The sequence below is a fragment of the Schistocerca serialis genome, chromosome 7 (assembly GCF_023864345.2).
Source record: "Schistocerca serialis cubense isolate TAMUIC-IGC-003099 chromosome 7, iqSchSeri2.2, whole genome shotgun sequence".
NCBI classification, from domain to species: Eukaryota; Metazoa; Arthropoda; class Insecta; order Orthoptera; family Acrididae; genus Schistocerca; species Schistocerca serialis.
The window spans coordinates 420,105,760-420,128,659 of record NC_064644.1 but is presented as its reverse complement, the minus strand read 5'-3'; the positions used below and the strand labels follow the sequence as shown (position 1 = coordinate 420,128,659).

Genomic DNA, 22,900 nt, shown 5'->3' with positions numbered 1-22,900 from the left:
CTTTTACTGCTACAGTGTGGAGACAGTACTCGTTGGTGGTTGCATTTCACAGTATAAATCAAACATTTGGGAAACAGCCACCAAAATATTCTACCTGCATGAAACTTGGATACACAGTAATATGACAGTTGTTAAACATTGGAAGGAGGATGTTGTCAGCATTATGCAGTGGGAAAACTCCTCCAAGAGACTTACTATTGGAGTGTTGGATCAAAGAAGGGGTTCGTTGGGAGAACCGACTAAAATTCTGAGCTACATCCACAAAAGGTGATTATCATAATCAAACATTTGCAAATATGGTTCTCCCAAGTCTTTCTCCAACATTGTTCACTGTGATGGACAACACTTCATAAGAAACTGGTGGACAAAACACCCACACTGTACAATACCGAAACGAAGATCTTGCAATGGCTCAAACGAGACATGTTGCCCGTAATGAGAGCATGAGGATGCAGGCTCTGTTTGCTTTAATTCAATAACACAGATCTGCTAAAAAATGTATGTGATCAAAGAAATGGAAAGTGACAAAAGCTACACGGTTGTCCGCTTGCCACTCTATAATTGTGATTTGAGTGCGATAGAACTGGCATGGGCAAAAGTAAAACGTTGTTTAGGGAGCACAACATTTCAGGGACATGGCCAAAGACAATTTGTTGAATATTGCAAGTGAATCTCTTCTGTCAGTAACTGTTGATGACTGGGAAGCACAAAGCAGGAAGGGCCAGCAAGTGGAAGGAGATTACTGGAAGCACGACAGTGTCGTTGAATTCACAATACATGAAATTATTATTAATACTGGTACTGCTGAATCAAGAAGTAGCAACAATAATGCATCATGCACAGATGGGAACTTAATAAGACTGACACTGAGTGATTTACATTTAAATACAGTTCATCATTACACATGTGGGTAAATGTTCAAAATTTTCTCATTCTCTTTTTGTTGCCACAACATAAATTTTACGACTGGTTCTCTTTAGTTCTGAATTGTCTATGAGAACTGATACAGATTTAGTAGACACAACCACCATCATTCAAGATGAAACTATCAATTTTGATTTCATGAACCCTCTAACTTTAATTACACCTTTTTTTCGCAGATGTGCAACATGTAGCAGTTGACAGCTATTACAGTGGCAGCTAACAGATGTCACTGCTGTTTGGCACACAACTTGTATGTGAATGCAAGAGTGTTGCCAGCAATGCTTGATGTTTGTGGGGCTTGTTCCTCCCCCTCTGCAGTGCCCCTCACCCTTCAGGCAGGCTATGTGCTGGGAGTTGGAGGGTGGGGCTTGCTTATTCTGATCCCTGCAACTCTCTCATATTTCGCTCTTCTTCTTGTGAACAAACTGCATGCACACTCTAATTTGTATAAGAAAGCTTGACTTTAATTTTCTTTCTAAATGATTTAAAACAGTATGAAGATCAAATTAACATTCCTTAAAATGGGCCACAGCCAATTTCTTTCCCCACTATAATCAAAACTACAGCTTCATCTCTAACGAATTCCTTGTTATGTAGATGTTAAAACTCAAAAGAAAAGTGGCAACAGTGGAATTATGAAAAAGCCATGAGCCATTTGGCCTATCCATGAGCAAATATTCCAGTTATGTTAATTAAATATCTTTTAAAAACTAACTGGTTATTTCTGATAAATGACCAACCTTAAAGTATTATCCGATATGTTGGCCAAGAAATTTGCTGTAAAGTCTGCATATGAGTTGCCAAAACTACAATGGCATGAACTTCAGGGAAATAGCAAATGCACACAACACAAATGAGAGAGACTAAGAAAAAGCCAGAAGTTACCCAGTATATCTAAGTTCACTGTAATCTCATTGGCAGTAAACAAGACTCGTATCTAAGCAATTTGGCTGGCTAGCCGATAGGTACATATCTGATTTATTATACACTGACATAAAATACCATGACAAGATTTTCCAAAGAAATGCCATTTAAGGACTAGGTTAATTTAACTTATGTTGTTGTGGGTCTCTCTTAAAATAGTGTGACAATTAATATATACAAGTTTGCGTTGGTTGTCATTTATAGGTACACTAGCCTTTCCATTGTGGATTCACCCACGTGTGCATTCAACACATACACTTTATACACCTCCTCCTCCTCCTCCCACCTCTCTGTATCCACCTCTTCCTCCCTCTGCCTCTCTGTCCACCTCATCCTCCCACTTCTGTCTAGCCTCTATTCACCACTCTCTTCATCTTTTCATCTCCTCCTACCCCTCCCACTGTCCATCTCCTCTGTCCCCCATCTATCTCTACAGCCGCCACCACCTCCACCACCACCTCCTCCTCCACACACTCTTTGTTGTTCTTCTCCTTTCATTATCCTTACCTGTTTCTAACTCCTCCTTTCCTTCTCCCCCCCTCTGTCCATCCCCTCTTGCCTGCTCTCTCCCCACCTCCCCATCCATCTGCTCCTGCCTCCTCTCTGTGTCCATCCCCTTCATTACTTATCTCAACCTTCCCCCAGCCATGCCCATCCACAGGTATAGCCCCTGCAGTTCAACAAAGCAGGTTGATACTACTCCAACACAACACAATTCTCATGCAGGGCAGCATACACATTGGGGGCAGGAAAATTGTTTCTTGCCCCTGATGTGTAGGCTGCCCTGCACACCAGGTCGATAAAGCAAGCCGATACTACCTGCGCTTGACACGCCTGTCATGAAGGCCATCGTACAGGTCAGGGGCTGGAAAACGTTTAGTGCAGGTCAATACAATAGTTTGACACTTTTTCCACAGAACATGCCTGTTGTGCATGGCAACCTAAATGGCAAGGGCTGAGAAACATTTTCGTCCCTATCTCTGCTACCACTGGAGCTGGGAGTTTACCAAATTTGTCTGAAATCAGTCCAGGAATTTGGGAGATCCTGAGAGAGAGAGAGAGAGAGAGAGAGAGAGAGAGAGAGAGAGAGAGACCACACACACACACGCATGCACGCACGGCACGCACGCCTTCCTTCCATGTTCCATTCATGAATTGTGCATGGGAAGAATAGAATTTCAATGGCAAGCCTCATTGTGGTGCACAATGCTTCTCTTGTAATGTCTGCCATTGTATTTTGTTGAGCATCTTCAGAATGCTCTCCCACCATCCAAACAATCCCGTGAAAAAACGTGCCACTTTTCATTGCATCTTCTCTATATCTTCTATTAATCCAATCTGGTAAATTTCCCCTACTAAAGAGCAATACTTGAAATAAGTTGAACAAGTGCTTTTTAAGCAACTTCTTTTGTGGGTGAATTACATTTCCTTAACATTCTTCCAATGAATCTCTGCCTGTCATCTGTGCTTCCTACAATTTGTTTTATGTGATCATCGCACTTTAGATCACTTCAGATGGTTATTCCTAGCTACTCCATCAAGTTATTTGTCAACAATAGTGTAATAGAACAGTGGGGGATTTCTTCACGTATTTATGAGCAATATTTTACCTTTATTTACATTCATGATAAACTACTAGTTCCTGCACCAATCATATTCCTGCAAATCACAAGTCTTATGGCACTGATACATCCCTATACACAACTGCACCATTTGTGAAAGAGATCTTGCAACTTCCAATGTTATTCACTAGATCATTTATACATACTGTAAGCAGTAAGTCCTATTACACTTTCTTGGGGTACTCCTGAAGTTACCCTTACATCTGCCAATTTAGTTTCACTAAGAACAGCATGTTGAGCTCTACCTGCAAGGACATCCTGAGTCCAATCACAAGCACGGTACAATACTTGGCAAGTTCATATTTTGTTCACTGAACAACAGTGTCAAACTGTATCAAACACCTTCCTGAAGTCAAGGAACACAGCATCAACCTGAACACCACTGTCTACAATGCTAAACACCTCGTCAGTGAACAGTGATAGCTGAGTTTTGCAAGATCTTCGTTTATGTAATTGATGATGATTTTTATAGAAGATATTTCCATTCTCAAAAATAATTCTAATGTGTAAACAAGTCTGAGTTTTGCAAGATCTCTGTTTGTGTAATTGATGATGATTTTTATAGAAGATATTTCCATTCTCAAAAATAATTCTAATGTGTAAGCAAGTCTGATTCAACGATACAGGCATATAAGTATGTGCATTTTTCTTACCACCTTTCTTGAAAATGGTCAGTCGATTGGCTTATGATAAATTACTGCTAGAAAGGGAGCAAGTTCTTACACATAATCTCTGGTAGAATCTCACTGATATCTCATCTGGTCCACATGCTTTTTCACCAGTGAACAATTTTAATTCATTTTTTATTCCACAATTATATAACTCAAAAGTCGCTATTCTGATGTTCATGCAATGATTGTAAGGAAGAACCATAATATGACCTACCACAGTGAAACAGTTTTGAAAGAGTGAATTCAGTATTTCTGACTTTTCTCTATTGTCTGCCATTTCATTCAGACTGATCAGTTAAATTATATTTTCAAATTCATTGAATGCTGTGCAGTAAAGGATCCTCACCAAATGCGACTCATGGATAATATTGAAAAAATTCAAAGAAAGGCAGCTCATTCAGCAATACCATGAAATTGCGGAGAAGGTGTGGGGGTTTACGGTCATGGTAATCATTAAAACAAAAGCCTTTTTCACTGTGATGAGATCTTTTCATGACATTTCCATCATCAACTTTCTCCTCTGAAAGTCAAAATATTTTGTTGATTTGTACCTATATATTTGTTTCAGAGTAGAACAATAGAAAAACAGTGAGAAGGAGGTTCTATGAACCCTTTGTCAACCACTTAAGTGTTGATTGCAAAGTAATTGCACAGATGCAGATATAGATTAGGAAACTTATGATGTTCTGCAAGCAATCTCTGAAGTACTCTGCCATTACAGCTCCTGACACAGAGGGGCTATAAAACCATCCAATGACCACATCTGGCTTACCTTTTCTTACTCACCTTCACCCATGTTATTTTATATATTATCCTGACTCTCCTATCATCTCATTTTTGAAATGCTTGATTATTTTTCTCCATTTCCTAACATTACAATTCAGATTTTTAAGATTACAGTTTTATAGCAACAATCATTGACTAATTTCCATATCTCAAAAGTCCTCTCTTCCTGCTTCATATTACACACAATACTGAAAATGGGTCCACCGTGGCTTACCTGAGGGATGTTGAAGAATGTTATGTCTGGAATCTTCGTCTTTGCTGCTGTCTTGTATCGAGGTGCGACAGTTTGACCAATCTGCACCACATTTTCATCCACATCACATTTAATAGCTGATTCTTCCATTTCAGCTTGTTCAATTGGGAATCCATTTTCTGTTAGTGCTGTGTCCAATATCTGCCTAGCCAAAGGAGGCAAAAACCTAAAAATTTAGGAAAGTCATTCAATAACAATCTAATTGAAAGTAGCAGCACATCATCCGTAAGTCAGCACATGTTACTGACATGCAGGCCACACAGGACTTCTTCCAAGCACTGCTCAGGATGATCACACAGCTTGCAGCACCATGGTATAGTAGTGTATCTGGTCTGTGGGTTCCCAATACTGTGATGATTGGCAGAAGAATGAGATATCAGGCTGCTGCTACATGTTGCCAATATGAGCAGTGGTTGGAGGAAGATCTGTGTCACCTGCATGTCAGTAATATGTACTGGTTTTTGAATGCTGTCCTATGTTAAAGTATTACAAAAATATAGTATGACTATTTTTTTATGTGTGGACAGGACAACTGTTAACAATTTGTGGGACAATTGACGACCACATTATGTTAGAAATGCTTTTCTGGAGGGACAACTTTCAATGTTGTTCCATTGCAATGAACTTGTAGGTGGGAGATTGTTCTCTCAAAATGCACAGCTCAACAAGAAGAACACTGTCATGTGGTTGAATGCAATAATTAAAGATATTAGTAACGCCTAACAACCACTACCTTGTGACACTGTTAAGAGATGTGCTGTTCTGTTAAAGCAATTTTTAATTACAACTGCTTTACAGGCAAATATACAAGCTTCCGTTATTGTCTCATCTATTAGAGTTTGGGAAATACATTTCCCATATATACAAACACATATTATTATTTAAACATCAACCAAGATATTTTTGTATATTAATTCATGTCCCGTGTATCACACATTCTGACAAAGCAAACCACTAACCTAGACAAGCATGCACGATGAATACTCTCTCGTTGACTGTCCATGGGGTATTGCGACAGACGGCGTGCTATCCTCAGAAGCTGTCGTGTTGACAATGAGTTTGCTAATGACCTTAATGTTGGGTCTGTGGAACTGCGTAGTTTATGTGCAAAGTCTACAATGCCAGACATTAACCTTGCCTGTTGTGTGCCATACTGCAAAAGACATGTTATTTTCAGTTCAATTTCAACCTACAGACTTTCTTAAATTGTCACTATTATTTTCAGACATTGCAAAAATATAACATGAGTAATCACACAACACTGTGTAGAAAGGAAGATAGAGGTATAAAGTCTTGCTGATGAAGTGGTCAATAGAGTTCAGGAAAGGGAAGGAGTCCTTTTTCAAAGGGACCACCAAAGCATTCATATTAAGAGTTTTAGGCAATCAACAGAAACCATAAATCTGGATCACGCAGGAATATGAACCACCATCTTCCTGAATGTGGTTCCAGTGTCTTACCACTATGTCATCTGCTATGCTTGGTCAATATTATGCTATTACCATCACACAGATGTCAGTTGCGAACACTAACAAATGGAGAAACAGGTATTGAAACACAAAAGGAAGTGTATGGCATTGGAATTCTATGAACATGGTTCCCATTTTTCAAGCGAATCCTTTGATAACTAACACACACACACACACACACACACACACACACACACACACACACACACACCACAAAAATCATTTAAATCTGGTCACAGAGGAAAAACACAGGTAAATTACTGACTGCTGAGAAACCACTGTGCCATTTCTGGAGAGTGTTTCAACAGAAATGTACTCTCTCTCTCTCTCTCCCTCTCCCTCTCCCTCTCTTTCCTTGTGTCTGTGTCCCGCACTCCGCAGGGTTGGCATGGTTATCCTCTGATTTGGCAAGGTTAATTGAAGGGGTGGCCGGATGCCCTTCCTGTCGCCACCCTGGTGGATGATAGGATGATTAAGACAACACAACACGATGATGAGGACAAAGACAACACAACACCCAGTCCCTGAGTGGACAAAAATCCCCAACCCAGCTGAGAATTGAACCCGAGCCCCTTAGCGCAGCCATTCCGTCATGCTGACCACTCAGCCATCAGGGCTGACTCAACAGAAATGTAATGGTTACTACAACACAGTAGTCTCAAGCAATCACTGGAATTGAGAGGCAACTGGGACAAAAGCAGGTGGCTGACAGGTGTTAGTGGAGACTAAGATACGGATGTAGGGTACGAAAAGGGCTGTGTGTTGGTGGTGGTGGAATTGGGGACACAGCTGCTAAGTAATAAAGCTGTGTAGTGGCCACAGACAATGAGCACATTGTTAACCTGTATGTTTTGCAAATGACTAGTCATGCTTACACTCAGTTACAGGTTGAAGGTGGTCATTCATACAGATTGACAGTGACTGGCGGTTATGCCCACATAAAATGCTAAGCAGTGATTGTAGTAAAGTTGATATATGGCACAGATGGTTTTACATGTGATCTGCCTCTTAAGGGATGGGATACAATGTGACCAGACTGGTCAGGATGGGCTTGCTCTATGAATTGGTAAATTACAATAAGAGCATCACAGACAGAAGACATGTTTTAACAGGATAGGGAAGGAAAGAGAGCTGGACATGTCCTTGTCTAAGGATACATCCAAGCATTCACCTAAATAATTGGTAATGGGAAGCCTAAGACTGAATGGCCAGATGAGGATCTGAAGGCTATTGCTTCTCAATACAAGCCAGGCCCAGACTAGATGGGCAGGTCAATTCAGTCCTTCAATTGGATATTTCAAACACACATGACTTGTGTGGCAAAAGGGTGGTAACGGCAGCAGCATAAGGATGGGACAGGATGTTTTGTATGTTAAACAGAGAAAAGAATAGCACTTTTCAAGACAACAGTGAATTTTGAGTCAGCAGGATACTCATTATTTCATGGCATGTGCCTTAGTGCATGTGCCTTAGTGCCTTAGTGACAGATGTAACGCATTTGTTGCAGCCTCAGGTAGTATTGTACAAAGACTACACATTAGGTAACATTTGCTTTCATGTAGCAAAAAAAAAAAGAGATGAAGGAGCGAGAAAGTCACATTACTACTGGTTAACTTGTAGACCCCTTAAAACGAGCAGTCAAATTAAATCCCCTCCCTCACCATTACCTGTGCCACCATCTATGTCCGCTCCACTGCTCCTCTTCCTTATGACTTCATCTCACACATTGACCACACCTTCTCCACCTATGTGATTGCCGCCGACCTCAACATCCATAGCCGCACTCCTGCTGCCTTCGGCGGTGGCATCAGTTCCTCTCCACAATCCAGGGTGACCTTGTTCCCATTCCCCAGCACACCCGACCCGAAAGTAACACCACCCCCGATGTTGTCATTGCCTCCGCCAACCTCCTTGGGCGTATCACTGTCGCCGTCCTTGACCCCACAGGTAGCGATCACCTCCCTGTCCTTCTCACCATAACGTCTGCAAACCGCCCCCCTCCAGCTCCGCAACCTGCACCCCCTCCCAAGGTCGTCCATGACTATCGCCGTGCCAACTGGGATGCCTACCGAGACTCCATCTCCGCCCAGGTCGAAAGCCACCCTCTTACCTATCGCCATCCTGACGACATCATCCGCGCCTCGTCCTTCCTTCAGACGGTAATTACTGCCGCCGTGGAGGCCCATGTTCCTACTAAAACCATCCACCCACACCGTCCCACTCTCCCTCCGCGGGCTGTCCTCCTCCCCCGTGAATCCCGCCGCCTCTATCACTCCTTCCTCCGCACTCGTGACAGGGATACACTCCAACGCCACCAGCAAATACAGCGACACGTACGGAACCTTATTACAGTAACGAAACGCCGGGACTGGCGCCAGACCTGCACCCGACTCAATGCCACCCTCCCTATCAACTCCTCCAAGTACTGGTCCGCCTTCCATCGTCTTACTGGTTCCCTTTCCGCTCCCCACTACCCCCTTCTCCATAACGATCGCCCCCTTCCAGACAACCTCAGTAAGGCCAACCACTTCGCTTCCCACCTTTCCGAGGTCTTCTCCATGCCCGATGATCCCCACTTTGATTATTCTCTTTTCCCCACCGTCATGGAACGTGCTGATACCTCAGTCGCTCCACTTGCTCCTAGTCTCCAGTACTTGGGGCAGTTGCCCCCCTCCGACGTCAACACTCCCATCACAGCGCAAGATATTAAACTTCTCCTCCAGTCCAAACGCAACACGGCCCCTGGTCACGACTGTGTCACCTACCATCACCTTCGAGAAAGCCCCTATTCCTTCCTAACTGTCCTCGCCCATCTCTATAATGTCATCCTCTCTACTGGCTTCTACCCTGACCTGTGGAAGACCTCCTGCGTCCTCCTATTCCTCAAACCCAACAAACCCCCTTCTGCCGCCTCTTCCTATCGTCCCATCTGCCTCACCTCCGTCTTCAGTAAGGTCTTTGAATCCATCCTCTCCCACCGTATCCATCGGCACCTTGCTCAACACCACCTCCTCCCTCTTACCCAGTGTGGCTTCCGACCCTCCTTCTCTGCTGACGACCAACTCCTCAACCTTATTCACCTTCTGTCCCTCCAGCTCAACTCCCGTCGCTCCGCCATTTTTGTTTCCCTTGACCTCCAAAATGCCTATGACCGTGTATGGCATCCCGGTCTCCTCTTTAAACTCCAAACCTACGCCCTGCCTATCAATTTTGTCCGTCTGGTCGCTTCCTTCCTCTCGCACCGTCCTTCCTATGTCACCCTCCACAACACCAACTCCCGTATCTTTTATCCCACGGCTGGTGTCCCCCAGGGTTCTGTCCTCTCCCCTCTCCTTTATCTCTTGTATACAGCTGATATGCCCAAGCCACCCCCACCAGTCCACCTTCTCCAATATGCTGATGACACCGCCTTCCTGGCCCTCTATCCTACCCTTCAACGGTCTCAACGTACCCTGCAAACCCACCTTAACCAGTTCACCACTTGGTGTAACCAGTGGCTCCTCCGTCTCAACCCCTCCAAAACCCAGGCAATCATCATAGGCCGCACCACTCGCTCCTTTCGCCTCCACGATTTCTACCTCACCCTTTATGGTCGTCCTATCCAACTCACCCCCACCCTGAAATACCTTGGCCTCACCCTTGACCGACACCTCACCTGGACCCCTCATCTCCTGACCATCCAGCAGAAAGCCCATTCCCGCCTCCGCCTGCTGAAACTCCTGTCCGGCCGGACATGGGGATTGCATCCTTCTACCATCCTCCACACCTACAAATCCCTCATCCGTCCTATCCTCTGTTATGCCAGCGTCGCCTGGATCTCCGCCCCCACCCGCTTTTACAAGGCTCTCCAAATCCTTGAACTCCATGCGCTCCGCCTTGCCTTCCGTATCCGCCTTCCTTCCCCCACACGGCTCCTGTATGAACTGATCCCCTTCCCCCACCTCCTCTTGTTCCTCCAACATCTCCGCATCCTTTACATTGTTCGCAGGGTTGATCCCCCCCACCCTCTGGTTTCCTCCTTCCTCTCCACCCCCCGCCCGTTGCCGCGCCTCTATCGCTGTATCCCTCCCTCTCTCCATCTCCACACCCTCCATCTCCTTGATCAGGGCAATTTCCAACGCCTCCCCCTCCCGGATGACGAACTTCGCCGTGACATATACCCTTCCTTCCAACTATAACCCGGCCTTGTTCCCCCCCCCCCCCCCTCCCCAGGGCCCCCTTCTCCTCTTTCCTCCTTCTCCCAGAGCGGATTTTCCTCCATCCCCCCCTCTCCTGAGACCCTGCACCCCATACTTGCCTCTCTCCTTCCCACATCCCTCCCTACCTGGCCCTCTTCCGCGCGCCCCCCATTCCCCTCCCCCATCTCTTCCCCTCCCTCCCTTCTTCAGGTCTCCCTCATCTCCTTGAACCTGGCAGATCCTCTGTATTGATCGTCATCAGTGTGCCACGTCAGTGTTGTGTTTAGTGCTGTTTCTCGTGTGCGTCAAGAGGTGTGATTTTAATTGTGTACTGCCTTGAGGTTTGCCGTCAGTGTTACGTTGTGTGCTATGCCATCCGTCAACACCTTTATGCTGCAGTCATACTGTGCCTTGTGTTCTTTTAATCGTCGCAGTGTGTGGCTTTTTGTGTGTGCTACTTTTAAACAGTTTTTTTATCTCCGTTTTACAGTCACCCCGTTTTTTGTATATTGCCTTCCATGATGTTCTCCCTTTTTTCTATCTATGTTCGCCTTCTTCTCTCCTTTGCTGTTTTCCAATGTCCTCTATTGTTTTGTTCTATGTCTTTCGGCTGAAGAGCAGCGCATATGCTGCTGCCAGCCCGCCCCGATGGGGAATTGAAATACAATAAAGGAAAAAAAAAAAAAAAAAAAAAAATCAAATTAAAAATCCTTCTAAGTGTGAAATCAGTTTTGTAATATGTTTTTAGTGGCAAAAAATCTCAAGGTTGTTGACATTCAACACAAATCTATGCTGTATAGAAACAGAATGTTTTTCTGTCATACTCTGTTTAGACAGAACACAGTTTACGATACCTCACATTAGCAGCAACACGGAGACTGGAGGAACAAACAGGTGGTTCCTAAGGTCAATGACGGCAGAGTTTATGAAGTGAACAGCAAACCAAAAACAAGTCCAGAGTGTAGCAAATTGTCTTATACCTATACAAACAGTCCAGGGAGCAAATCCAGCAGCACTGAAGGTTTCAGCATCAATGACTAACAACCGACTGACTGGTAAGTACAGGTTTTGGTATTTAAGGGCAGTCTTGCCTCAGCGCATGGCTCCAAATGACATACTTGCAGCTGCGTTAGCGTCCCTTGCTAGAGAAAGCTGCAGCTGGAGTATGAAGTCCAAGTATCTCTGACTGTCCTGACTGTCTTCCATATTGATATTTGGTCTGGGTGGGGACTCCACATCTGTTGGACATTAACTCTCCACCCCCCCCCCCCCCCCCACTCCCCACTCCCCTTTTACAGAGAGAGAGCCTCTCATGATAGTTCCTCAATGTGATCATCTGAGACAGAAGCCAAAGCTGTTTTTGAAAGTTCCAACCAGTCAATGGGTTCTTGGGTGTATCTTGACCCAGCCTGCAGGATAGTGGATTCTGCTCATGACGGAGATGGGGACAGAGGGCAGCCTGCATGGGCACCTCAGTTTGGAAATGCTCAAACTACATTGATTGTGTGGTGAGGGGTTCACTGCAGGTGGTGGGAGCTAGAACTGGTTTAGGAGGTGGAAGCAGTTCCATCTCCTTCAGCTCCTCTTGTTGATGGTTAACATGAGGGTGGAAGTTGTTAACAACAGCAGCCAGGCTTGTCCCTGGCACTTAGTTCATACCCAGCCAGCAGATGAGGGGAGGGGGGAGGGGGATGATAAGTCTCATAGTGGGCAGATCCTCCTGACTGATTGCAACCTCAAGCATTTTTATGCCCCCTACAGCCAAAAACGAGGCCTTGTGGCCACCCAGCATTCACCTACATAATTGGTAATGGGAAGTCTAAGACTGAATGGTCAGATGGGGATTTGAAGGCTGTTGCTTCTCAATGCAGGCTCTGTGTGTGTGTGTGTGTGTGTGTGTGTGGAGGGGGGGGGTGGGAGGGGGGGTTGGATGGGTGTGTGAGCATGTGCATGCGTGCATGAGTATGGTGAGCCATGCGCAGCAAGTTGAGAAGGGTGCAGGGCCTGCAGTCACGTAAAGTTTTGGCTGGACTACATCCATTCACGGATGTTGACCAGCACATGGTAAGGAAGCTGGTGAATGATTCCGTGGAGTTGGCTCTGATCATTACCTTGTGTATCAGTATTTTGAAGGTCCTGACCATCTCCTTGGCTTCCAAATTGGATGTGGCATCCTACTATTTACAAGACTGTTTTAGATGTAGAGACTGACTACAGTGTGAATCTCAATACTACAAAGATTATTGATATATTTCACGGTCCATCAGTATTTTTGTAGTGGCATTGATTTTGCACTGACTGATGCTGAAGTTCAAGTTTTTTACAAAAATCCTGAAACACAGACTCCATGAATTGATTTGTATCTACATACATACTCCACAAGCCACTATGTGGTGGATTGCTGAAGATACCTTGCACCATTACTAGTCATTTCCTTTCCTGTTCCACTCACGAACAGAACAAGGGAATAACAACTGTCCACATGCCTCCGTACAAACCCTAATTTCTATTATTTTATCTTTGTGGTCATTACACAAAATTTATGTTGGCAGCAGTAGAATCATTCTGCAGTCAGCTTCAAATGCCAGTTCTCTAAATTGTCTCAATAATACTACTCATAAATAATGTCACCTTCCCCCCAGGGATTCCATCTGAATTCCCGCCCATAATACCTGTATGTTAACTGAACCTACCAGTAACAAATCTAGAAGCCAGCCTCTGGAATGCTTTATGTTGTCCTTTAATCTGACCTGGTGGGAATCCCAAGAACTCGATCAGTACTGAAGAACGGATTGCACTAGTATTGTATACACGGTCTACTTTACAGATGAACCACACTTTCTAAAAAAGTTCTCCCAATAAATCAAAGGCAATTATTCGACATCAACATGCACTCTTTGCAAGAGGTGATCGGGGCATGGCCCAGGACTGAAACTGTGCAGGTGCCAACTGACTTTGGGTGCAGGCCAGTAAGTTCCAGACAGTGCGTACATGGTCATGTCAACACTAGGCCAATACATGTGCAGAGCATGGAACGAGCTACCAACTGGCATTCAGAATCGACTGGAGCCAAGAATATGACACCATCAGTGATATTAAGTCTGTGCCATAATGAAAACTAGGTGTGTCGCTCTGGGTCAGTGCCCTTAGGCAGGTGCTAGCAGCCCTGCTGTACAGCAAACAACACCCTGCGAAGAAATGGATCATGGCCCATTTCTGATGTTACATTGCACACCGTAATCAGGAATTAGTAAAGTCTGTGTCTCTGGTTTTCATCTTAAGCAAAACACAGTACTTCGTGCCTGTCATACTCTGAACCTGGGCAGCATAGCATGTGGAAAACTGTGCCAGCATTTGAGTGCTGCACGGTGTGTCATTAATCGATCTTGTAGGTATAGTTATGCAGGGACAACACTCATTGTTGCAGCCTCTGTGCCCTCTTATCGGGTAGTTTCGAATAGGGATTTAACTGCAAAATGACGAGCTTCTGATTGGTGATTTAGGCGAAACTTAGAACCATAGAGATGCACATGAGACTTCCTGGTCCATATGTGACAGCCAACAACTCGTTCTCAATTTGTAAATAAATCCTCTGTGGCAAATGATGGAAAGTCCAGGTTGGAACATCAAGAATATTATCAGGAGGCTAGATTGCTTTTCACCATAAACATGGCACAACAGAAAGACTGTTACACATTTGAGCTTTCAGATAGAGCCTTATCATAAAAGAAAACACACACATTTACATAAGCAAGCACATATACCCACTATCTCCGACCGCTTTGGCCAGGATGCAACTGTGTTGTGTCAAATGGAGGCAGCAATCTGGAGTGGGGTGGGAAAGGGGGGAGGGATAGTGAAACGGCAGCACCATCTGGCAGATTGTGCAAGGCTGCCAGGTGCAGCATTGGGAAGCTGTGGGGAGGGAAGAGGTGGGGAGGGGGAAATATTTTCTTTTCTGAAGAAGATTTTGGCCGACTGCTCAAATGTGCCTGTCTGCATCTCAACTTGTCATCTTTATGTGAGTAGCAATCTATCCTTCACATAATTTCACTCTGTCTCATTTAACGTTTTAGATGCAAATGCAGTGGGCTATTCCATGCTGTTGGCACATTTGTGTGACAGCACTGTACTAATGTCACATTCTGGTGCACTAGTGGCAAGCACGAAGTGTTTGCCAGAATGGAATGTGCTAAACACGGGGCTAATTCAAGGCACTTTTTAAGTTGTGAGAAATTCATCAAGCATATTTCTAACCAAACAAATTTAACACCTTTTTTACACAACTAATTGAATGGATGTTGAATCTGGGACACACTGGGAATAAATTTTGCATAATAATTAATTTTTTCCAGTAACGATTGAAGTTCTTTGATGTCATTAGGGGTTGGTGGGTGTGAGACCTTCTTTTACTTCATGTATGTCCTAGGTATCTTATACTTGGCTCACAGTAAGTACATTTGTCAAAGCGATAATGCAGACCATGGGTTTGGAGCTGCTCAAACAACACCTGTAGATAGCATAGTTGCTTCTCCTGTGTGGCTACGGTAATTAGCAAGTCATATAAATAGTAAAACCCAGTTGGCGATACCTTGAATGAGTTGCTCAAGGTTTCTCGAAATACTGCAGGAGCAATGGTGACTCCAAAGGGCAACTTTTTAAATGACACATGGCGAACAGCATATTAACTACAAAATGCTTTGTAAAATATGAGTAACATGATCCCTCTTAAAAAAATAATGGCTACCAGCCAATTTTGCCAACAATTCCTTCATATGAGAAATTAGATACATAGCAACATTTCCTTGAGCATTAACGGTACACTTACAACCACCACAAATTCTGTGTGATCCACTTGGCTTCTTAACTACGACCATGGGCATTATCCACTGGCGAGATGACACTGGGGATATTATTCCCACACTTTGCAATCTATCAAGTTCCACTTTTAACTTGATCACTCATAGCGAACGTCACTGGGTGTAGTCTACAAAACTTAGACACTGCTGATTACTTTAAGGATATATGATCTAAGAAACCTGTTGCACAATCTAATACAAGTTGCACAATCTAATACAAGTTCAAGCAGTTGCTTGTATTGTGCACATAATGTATCAAGTTCTGTGAATAGTGTCACATTTGAAATGAGATTCACTTATACTGTCTTTGGAAACCAGACACCATGAAAGCAGATTAGCCAAAAATGTTAGTTGCCACCCAAGCACTGACTACCAAAAAGGGTGGTTGCCGAGCTACATGTTTATACTTATTGTGGACTACAATCTGACCCCACAATGGGCTTGACTGGCCATTGTACACCACCACTCCGTGAAAGGTGTCACAGTTGTGGGGAGCCAATGCGCCCAGTAGGTGTCCACATTAACCAGAGACTCGGTTGCCCCTGTGTCCAATTGAAAATCAGCTGTTGCTCCATTCCATTTCCAGTTGTAACATAAGCTTGTGCATCCTGGCTGCTGCTGCTATGGGCACTGGCAAGAAGGCACGCAGAATGCTGATGGCCATTGTTATTATCGCATACTGGTTGAGACAGACACTTGCTAGGTGCCCCAACTGGTGACACACAAAGCAGGTCATATCAAGGAAAAAGCGGTGATGCCATCAATGCTGTGGGCCCCAGCAGAGGGCCATATGAAGCATGTCCCATACCATAGGGTGGAGAGGGAGGGGGGGGGGGGGGGTCAGAAAAGGAGGCTCTATAGATTGGGTCATCAACTACTCACAGGGAGCTAACCCTGAAATTAAAGCACAGTCGTCCAGGTTAAGGGTTGAATGCACAGCCGATACCCCTGCTGTGTAAAAAGCCTATCATCATGACAAATTTAACAAGAACTACCCTTACAAAGGAGAATTGTGCCAAGGAACATGAACACAGATATGACAGTGCTTAAATCTGGAAAATGGAATGTGCATACATTGCTGCAGGCAGGCACTATGAATAGTATTGCGGAAGAGATGCTACAGTATGGAATAGGAGTTGCTGCACTGTAGGACATCAGGCTGAATGGAAGGGGTAAGATTCACAAGCACAAATTCTCCCTATGTTAGTCAGGAAAGTATAAAAGACAAGTTGAGCCTCCAGGGATATGCATAGATCTGTTATTGCTTTTACTCCATTTAATGACAGAATATTTACTCTGTGTATCAAAGACAAATTCCACTATGTGACCTTTGTGAATGTACATGCACCAACAGCAGAGTCAGCTACATGAGGTTTGTGATACAATACCTAGATATAGCTCCATAACAGTGCCTGCCAATTATAAAACCAAACTGGGCGAAGAAGAGGCTTTCAGAAGCATGTCTGGCTAGGAAAGCCTGTGTGATAAAACTATTCATAACAGTATGAGGGTTGTCAAGTTTGCTTCTGTGAACAAGTTGAAGGCAGTAAGTAACTGTTTCCCTAAGAAAAATATCTACAAAGGGACCTAGAAAATAGTGCAAATAAACTGAAGCAAACCAAATAGACTATATATTGCTATCGAAGAGGTGGGCATCCGTCATGGAAAATATGCACACTTTCCAAGGATCTAATTCCAATTCTGACCATTGTCTAGTAGTAGCCAAAATGAGGCAAAAATTTGCTATGACAGGCAAAGGAAATAGTACCAGAGTAAAGAATCAAATATAGAACAACTGAAAAATGGGTCTACCATTTAAGGGTATCAGAAGAGATTGTGACAGGAGTTACAAACAAAAGATGGTGAAGACTATACAGACAAAGAAAAATTATGATAATTAAAAGAACAGTCTTGATCGCAAATTTCTTTTAATTGGAGTGACCAGTTTCAATCCTTAAGGATCATCTTCAGACTCCAGAACAGCAGGTGGACTTCTACTTCTATGGAGCAGGCTGCACCGATCCATGCCGCTGAACTGAGCAGTTATCATATTAATATAAGATCGCTGACAACGTTTTCAAAAAATTTTTAAAAAATTATTCTGACAACAGTACATGGATAAGAGGGAAACAAGGAGACTTAAAAATGATGGCACATCTAGACATGCAGTGGAACAGAAAAAGGAAGCAAGACTGAAGTGCTCAGAGTGAAATATAAGATAAAACCAGGCATCATATAATAGAAAGAGAATACAGGCAGCAAGGGTATGTAGCAGGGAAAAAAGGAAGCCATAAGGAGAAAGTTAGAGAATATGGAAGAGCACTACCAAAGGAATGAGAGCAGAAAATTTTATAAGAGAATTAAAGAAGGCACTCAAGAATATAGACAAATAATAACAGTATGTACAGACAAAGAGGGAAATTTGCTGACAGACAAACAAGATGTTTTGGACAGATGAACAGAATACATCAATGGAATTCTGTAGGGCAAACCTACCAAGAACGAGCAGCCACTCTATTCCACAGCAGATCCAGAGATAGAACAACCTATATTACAGGAAGTATAGAAGGTAGTGCACTATTTAAACTGATGGAATAACTGCAGAACACTTGAAAAATAGGGGAATTGGTCTCCATAAGTGAATCCACAAACTTATCAAATTGATATGGACTCAGGACAGAATTCTGGAAGAGTGGACCTTAGGTGTAATCCAAGCAATACATAAGATAGGACACAGAGCTTGTTGTTTAAATTACCTAGGAATTACCCTGCTGAATGTAACCTAAAAGATTTTCTCCAGTATTATCTACAAAAGGCTAGTTCCATATGCAGAAGGGATACTGGGAGAGTATCAGTGTGGATTTCAGCCTAATAGTTCAACAACAAATCAGATATTAATAAAGGAGTCAGACAAGGGGATGTCCACTCTATGCTTTTTAAGCTAGCTCTTGAAGCAGGAATTCAAAAGCTTTGAATACCTGGTTACATAGGCACAAAGTGAACCCAGATATGCCGATGACACAGAACTTATTAGAAGAGAAGAGTTTCACCAGAGAGAACAATAGGTGAGCTGAAAGAAGGCACAGTACCTAGAGGCCTTGCTCTTAATGAAATGAGGACTAAGTACATGCATTCCACCAAGAAGGAAAATAATAACTTGGATAAACTATCAGCGGCAAGTCTCAACTTGGAACATGTGCCGAACATTGAATAACTGGTTTGTAAAATTAATATGTCTAATTCCATGTCAACTGAAATGAAACTGTGCACCCTAAGTGGTAAAAGATGCTTTCTCATGTTTAAAAAAATGTTTAGTCACTAGGTTATTAAACAGACAAATGAAACTGCAAATTTATACAGTCATGATCAGGCCAGTTGTAATCTACAAATGTGAAATGTGGCCATTAATGAGTACTGATGTACAGCAGCTTAGGATGTTTGAATGCAGGGTTCTGTGTAAGATATGTAGGGCTGTTCAGGATAACAAAGGTTTCTGGAAGTCTAGAACGAACAGTGAGCTGGATCATCTTGTACATGCAGCTGACATTATAAAAACATTAAAAAGGAGGAGAACAAATTGGCTTGGACATGTCCTTAGGGTTGACACTGGAAGAACAACTAAAAGTACTTATGAATATAAGCCAGCTTGAAGAAGACAGAGGGGAAGGGCTCGGAAGGAGAGAATAAATGACAAGGAAGAAGGTATAAAATCTCTCAGAGTCAGAGGATGATAAAGAGCTGTGCTGAAGAGGGCAGAATGGAGAAAACTTGAAGAGGCTAAGACCTGTGCAGGGTTTAACACCATGAGAAGAAGAAAGATACAAGCTAAGACCTGTGCAGGTTGTAATACCATGAGAAGACGAAAAATGCAAAGGTATAGGTGTACGATTTTTGCGGTATTTTTGCTGTTCCAGTATTTTATTTTATAGCCTAAACGAGATTACTTTCTGCATAATGAGGGTATACTAATCTGCGCCTGGTTAGTAAGTGAAGCTGGACCAAGTATTTGTGGTAGTGCCTTGGCAAATTATCAGTATATTGGCAGAGGGATGGCAGATGTGTCAACCCCCTGCAACAAGATCATCTGGAGTAGAAGGAGTAGCAGCTGTCCCAGTACATGTATTGTTGTCTCTTGGTCGGCTTATAATGAACAGGAGCTCTTATGGACCTGTCAGAGTGGTAGAGGAAAAAAGACACGAAAAATGACAGCACACAGAGTCGAAGAGAGAAAAGTGAAATGAACTGGAGAGAAGGTGTTAATATTGTGCAGGATAGTGGTCCTCTGACACATGGTATCAGTTTCACAAAAAAGCCTGATTACCAGTTAAAATGCAGACACAACAACCAATGAGAATACTATTTTCAAGGCAGAAGTAGTATTACTGGTACTGCTCACATATTAATATGCAATATAGGGATCACAACTTTCACACACATTTTTTCCCAATTTATAACAAAAAACAACTGACTGATACTTTAAAAGCAATAAATTTCACTGAGAATTCCAGTAAATATCAAAAATGGCAAGGGCACTATGAAAATATAGGGGTTAAAATTGAGAGAGGCACTAATGATTATAATAATGAAATCCTTTCCAATGACAAGTGCTTATTACTTACACAGCATGATAATGATCACAGTAACTTGGTAAATAAGTGAGTAACGTGATGTGATTGCAGGCTCTCTCCTTGAATTTCACAAACGAAAATGTCTTGGGTTACTGCTGATACTTACTGATAACCCACGATGATTTCGTCAATGAGTTTCCCTGAACAAATGATATGTCTGAAGCCTACTGCCAGCTGATTACTTTTTGGTCTCAAAATATGACTAGAATGGGTGTCACTCTAATTCAGAAATCCACAAATAAGTAATGGATATGTCAGCTATCTTAAATCCCATCGCAGAAATGAACTGAAAAGATACACCCATTGATAATTCAAATTGGCGTATATCATATGCTTGAAAATTAGTTAAACACAATAAAGAAAACTACATTCATAATGCTAGTCCTGGAACTTCCAGAATATGTTGCACTTATCCATCAAATGGATGAGTGATTACACACTACAAGAAATTCTGCAAACTTTTGATAGAAATAACAAATTCTCAAACAACCTCCTGCAATGTTTCTGTTTCCATGAAGAAGTACTTAATACAATTCATTACCATGTAAATATACTTACCAGATGTGATATGATCTGTAGTTCTTCCTCCAATGAGAGGGGTCGCATTTCGTGAAACAGAAACAAACTCAATAACTCACTCGACAGCCACTGATTTCGACTTTGTGAACCTGCAAACACACAAATTTTTACCCATCACAGTGGCACAAAAGGAAATTCCATCTAATTCAGACAAAGGATTTGACAGAAAGGACAGACAACCAGAGTTAACTGTTATCAACATTAAGATCATTAGATATGGAGATCCAGCTCAGATGGACAAAGTGGAAATCAACTATTAAATTTTCTTCAGTAGCCATCTGAGCATCTCCCTGAAATGGGAGACCATAACATCATTTTTGATAGTCAAATAGGTATCTAAACTAAACCATGCCAAACATAAATTCAGTATTCTAACTAATGAATCTGACAGACCAGTAGCTATGTGTTTAATGGATATAGAAGTTCAGGCTGAAATAAATAAATTAAAACTAGTACAAACAATGTAAGAAAAGATAGATTGCTACTTACAATAAAGAAGACACATTCTGTTGCATACAGCACATTCAAAAGACACTACATAAAGCTTTCAGCCACAACCTTCATCAGTGAAAGAGAAGCACATACCACTCATACTCACAAGCAAAAGCACATTCATGAACACATGGCCGCCAACTCTGGCAGCTCAGGCTGGAATACAACTGTCACGCGGGATGCAAGCAGCAATCTGGAGAGGGCGGGGAAGGAAAGGAATAGTAGTGAATGGGTGGGCACAGAGATGAATGCTATCTGGCGAAGTGTGCAGGAACTAGAACGCTAACAGGTGCAGCGTCAGGAGGTTGTGGGGCAGGAATTTGGGGAAAAATGGAGTAAAAAAGAAGTAGTGTGGGCAAAAATTGGTTAGTGCATTGGCAGAGGGCGGTGAACAAAGAGGGTGGGAGATGAGAAAGGGGAGGAGATGAGAGGACAGAGGGGGTGGAAACTGTTAGGTGGAGGATACAGGGATAATATGTTACAGTAGGTTGCGGCTGGTATAATTACGGCAGTGAATGTGTTGTAAGGATAACTCCCATCTGCAAAGTCAGAAAAGCTGGTGGTGGAGGGAAGGAACCAGATGGCTCGGGTAGTGAAGCAGCCACTGAAATGAAGCATGTTATGTTCAACTGCATGTTGTGTCACAGGGTGATCTACTTTGCTCTTGGCCACAGTTTGGCGGTGGTCGTTCATCCTGGTGGATATAAAAAGCTGTGCAATGTTTCCACCAGAACTGCTAAATGACATTGCACAGGCAGCTTGGCCCCGGATGGGATAGGATCAACCTGTGAAAGGAGTGGAACAGGAAGTGCTGGGGTGCTGGGTGAATGGATTTGGGCAGATCTTGCATTGGGTCTTCCACAGGGATATGATCATTGTAGCAAAGCATTGGGGTTAGGAGTGGCACAGGGATGGACTAGGATGTTGTGGAGGTTGGAGAGGGGAGGGGGGGGGGGGGGGGGGGGAAGGAACACCACTTTAGGAGATATGGGAAGGATCTCGAGTAGGATGTCCCTCATTTCAGGGCGTGATGATAGGTAATCAAAGCCATGGCAAAGGATGGGTTCAGTTGTTCCAGTCTGGGGTGGTACTGTGGGGCAAGAGGATACTCCTTTGCGGCTGGTTCTTGCGGGTGGTAGGAGGATTGGGAGAGATCTGTTTGTGGTCTAGGTCTGAGGGATAGTGCCTGTCCATGAAGGCCTTAGAGAGACTATCAGAATACTGAGCAAGGGAGTTTTTGTCGCTGCACATACGCCATCCCCAGGTGGCCAGGCTGTATGGGAGGGATTTTTTGGTGTGAAAAGGATGGCAGCTGTTGAAATGCAGATACTGTTCATGATTGGTGGGTTTAATGTGGACAGAGGCGAGGATGAAGCCATCAGAGAGGAGAAGGTCAATGTCTAGGAAGGTGACGTACTGGGTTAAGAAGGACCAGGTGAAGTAGATGGAAGAGAAAGTACTGAGGTTGTGAAGAAACAATAATAGGGTGTCTTGGCCCTGAGTCCAGATCGTGAA

General features: G+C 43.3%; 1 protein-coding gene across 1 annotated transcript in view; it reads right to left on the bottom strand.

Annotated features, from left to right (window-relative positions):
- The window catches only part of LOC126412202 (von Willebrand factor A domain-containing protein 8), a 251,832-nt gene that overhangs the window by 159,071 nt on the left and 69,861 nt on the right, over positions 1-22,900 (bottom strand). The window contains exons 12-14 of the mRNA XM_050081684.1: positions 20,873-20,982; positions 6,140-6,333; positions 5,142-5,346 (exon numbers count right to left, since the gene is read on the bottom strand). Of these exons, the coding sequence (XP_049937641.1) occupies positions 5,142-5,346; positions 6,140-6,333; positions 20,873-20,982 (509 nt within the window). The remainder of the gene's footprint in view (positions 1-5,141; positions 5,347-6,139; positions 6,334-20,872; positions 20,983-22,900) is intronic.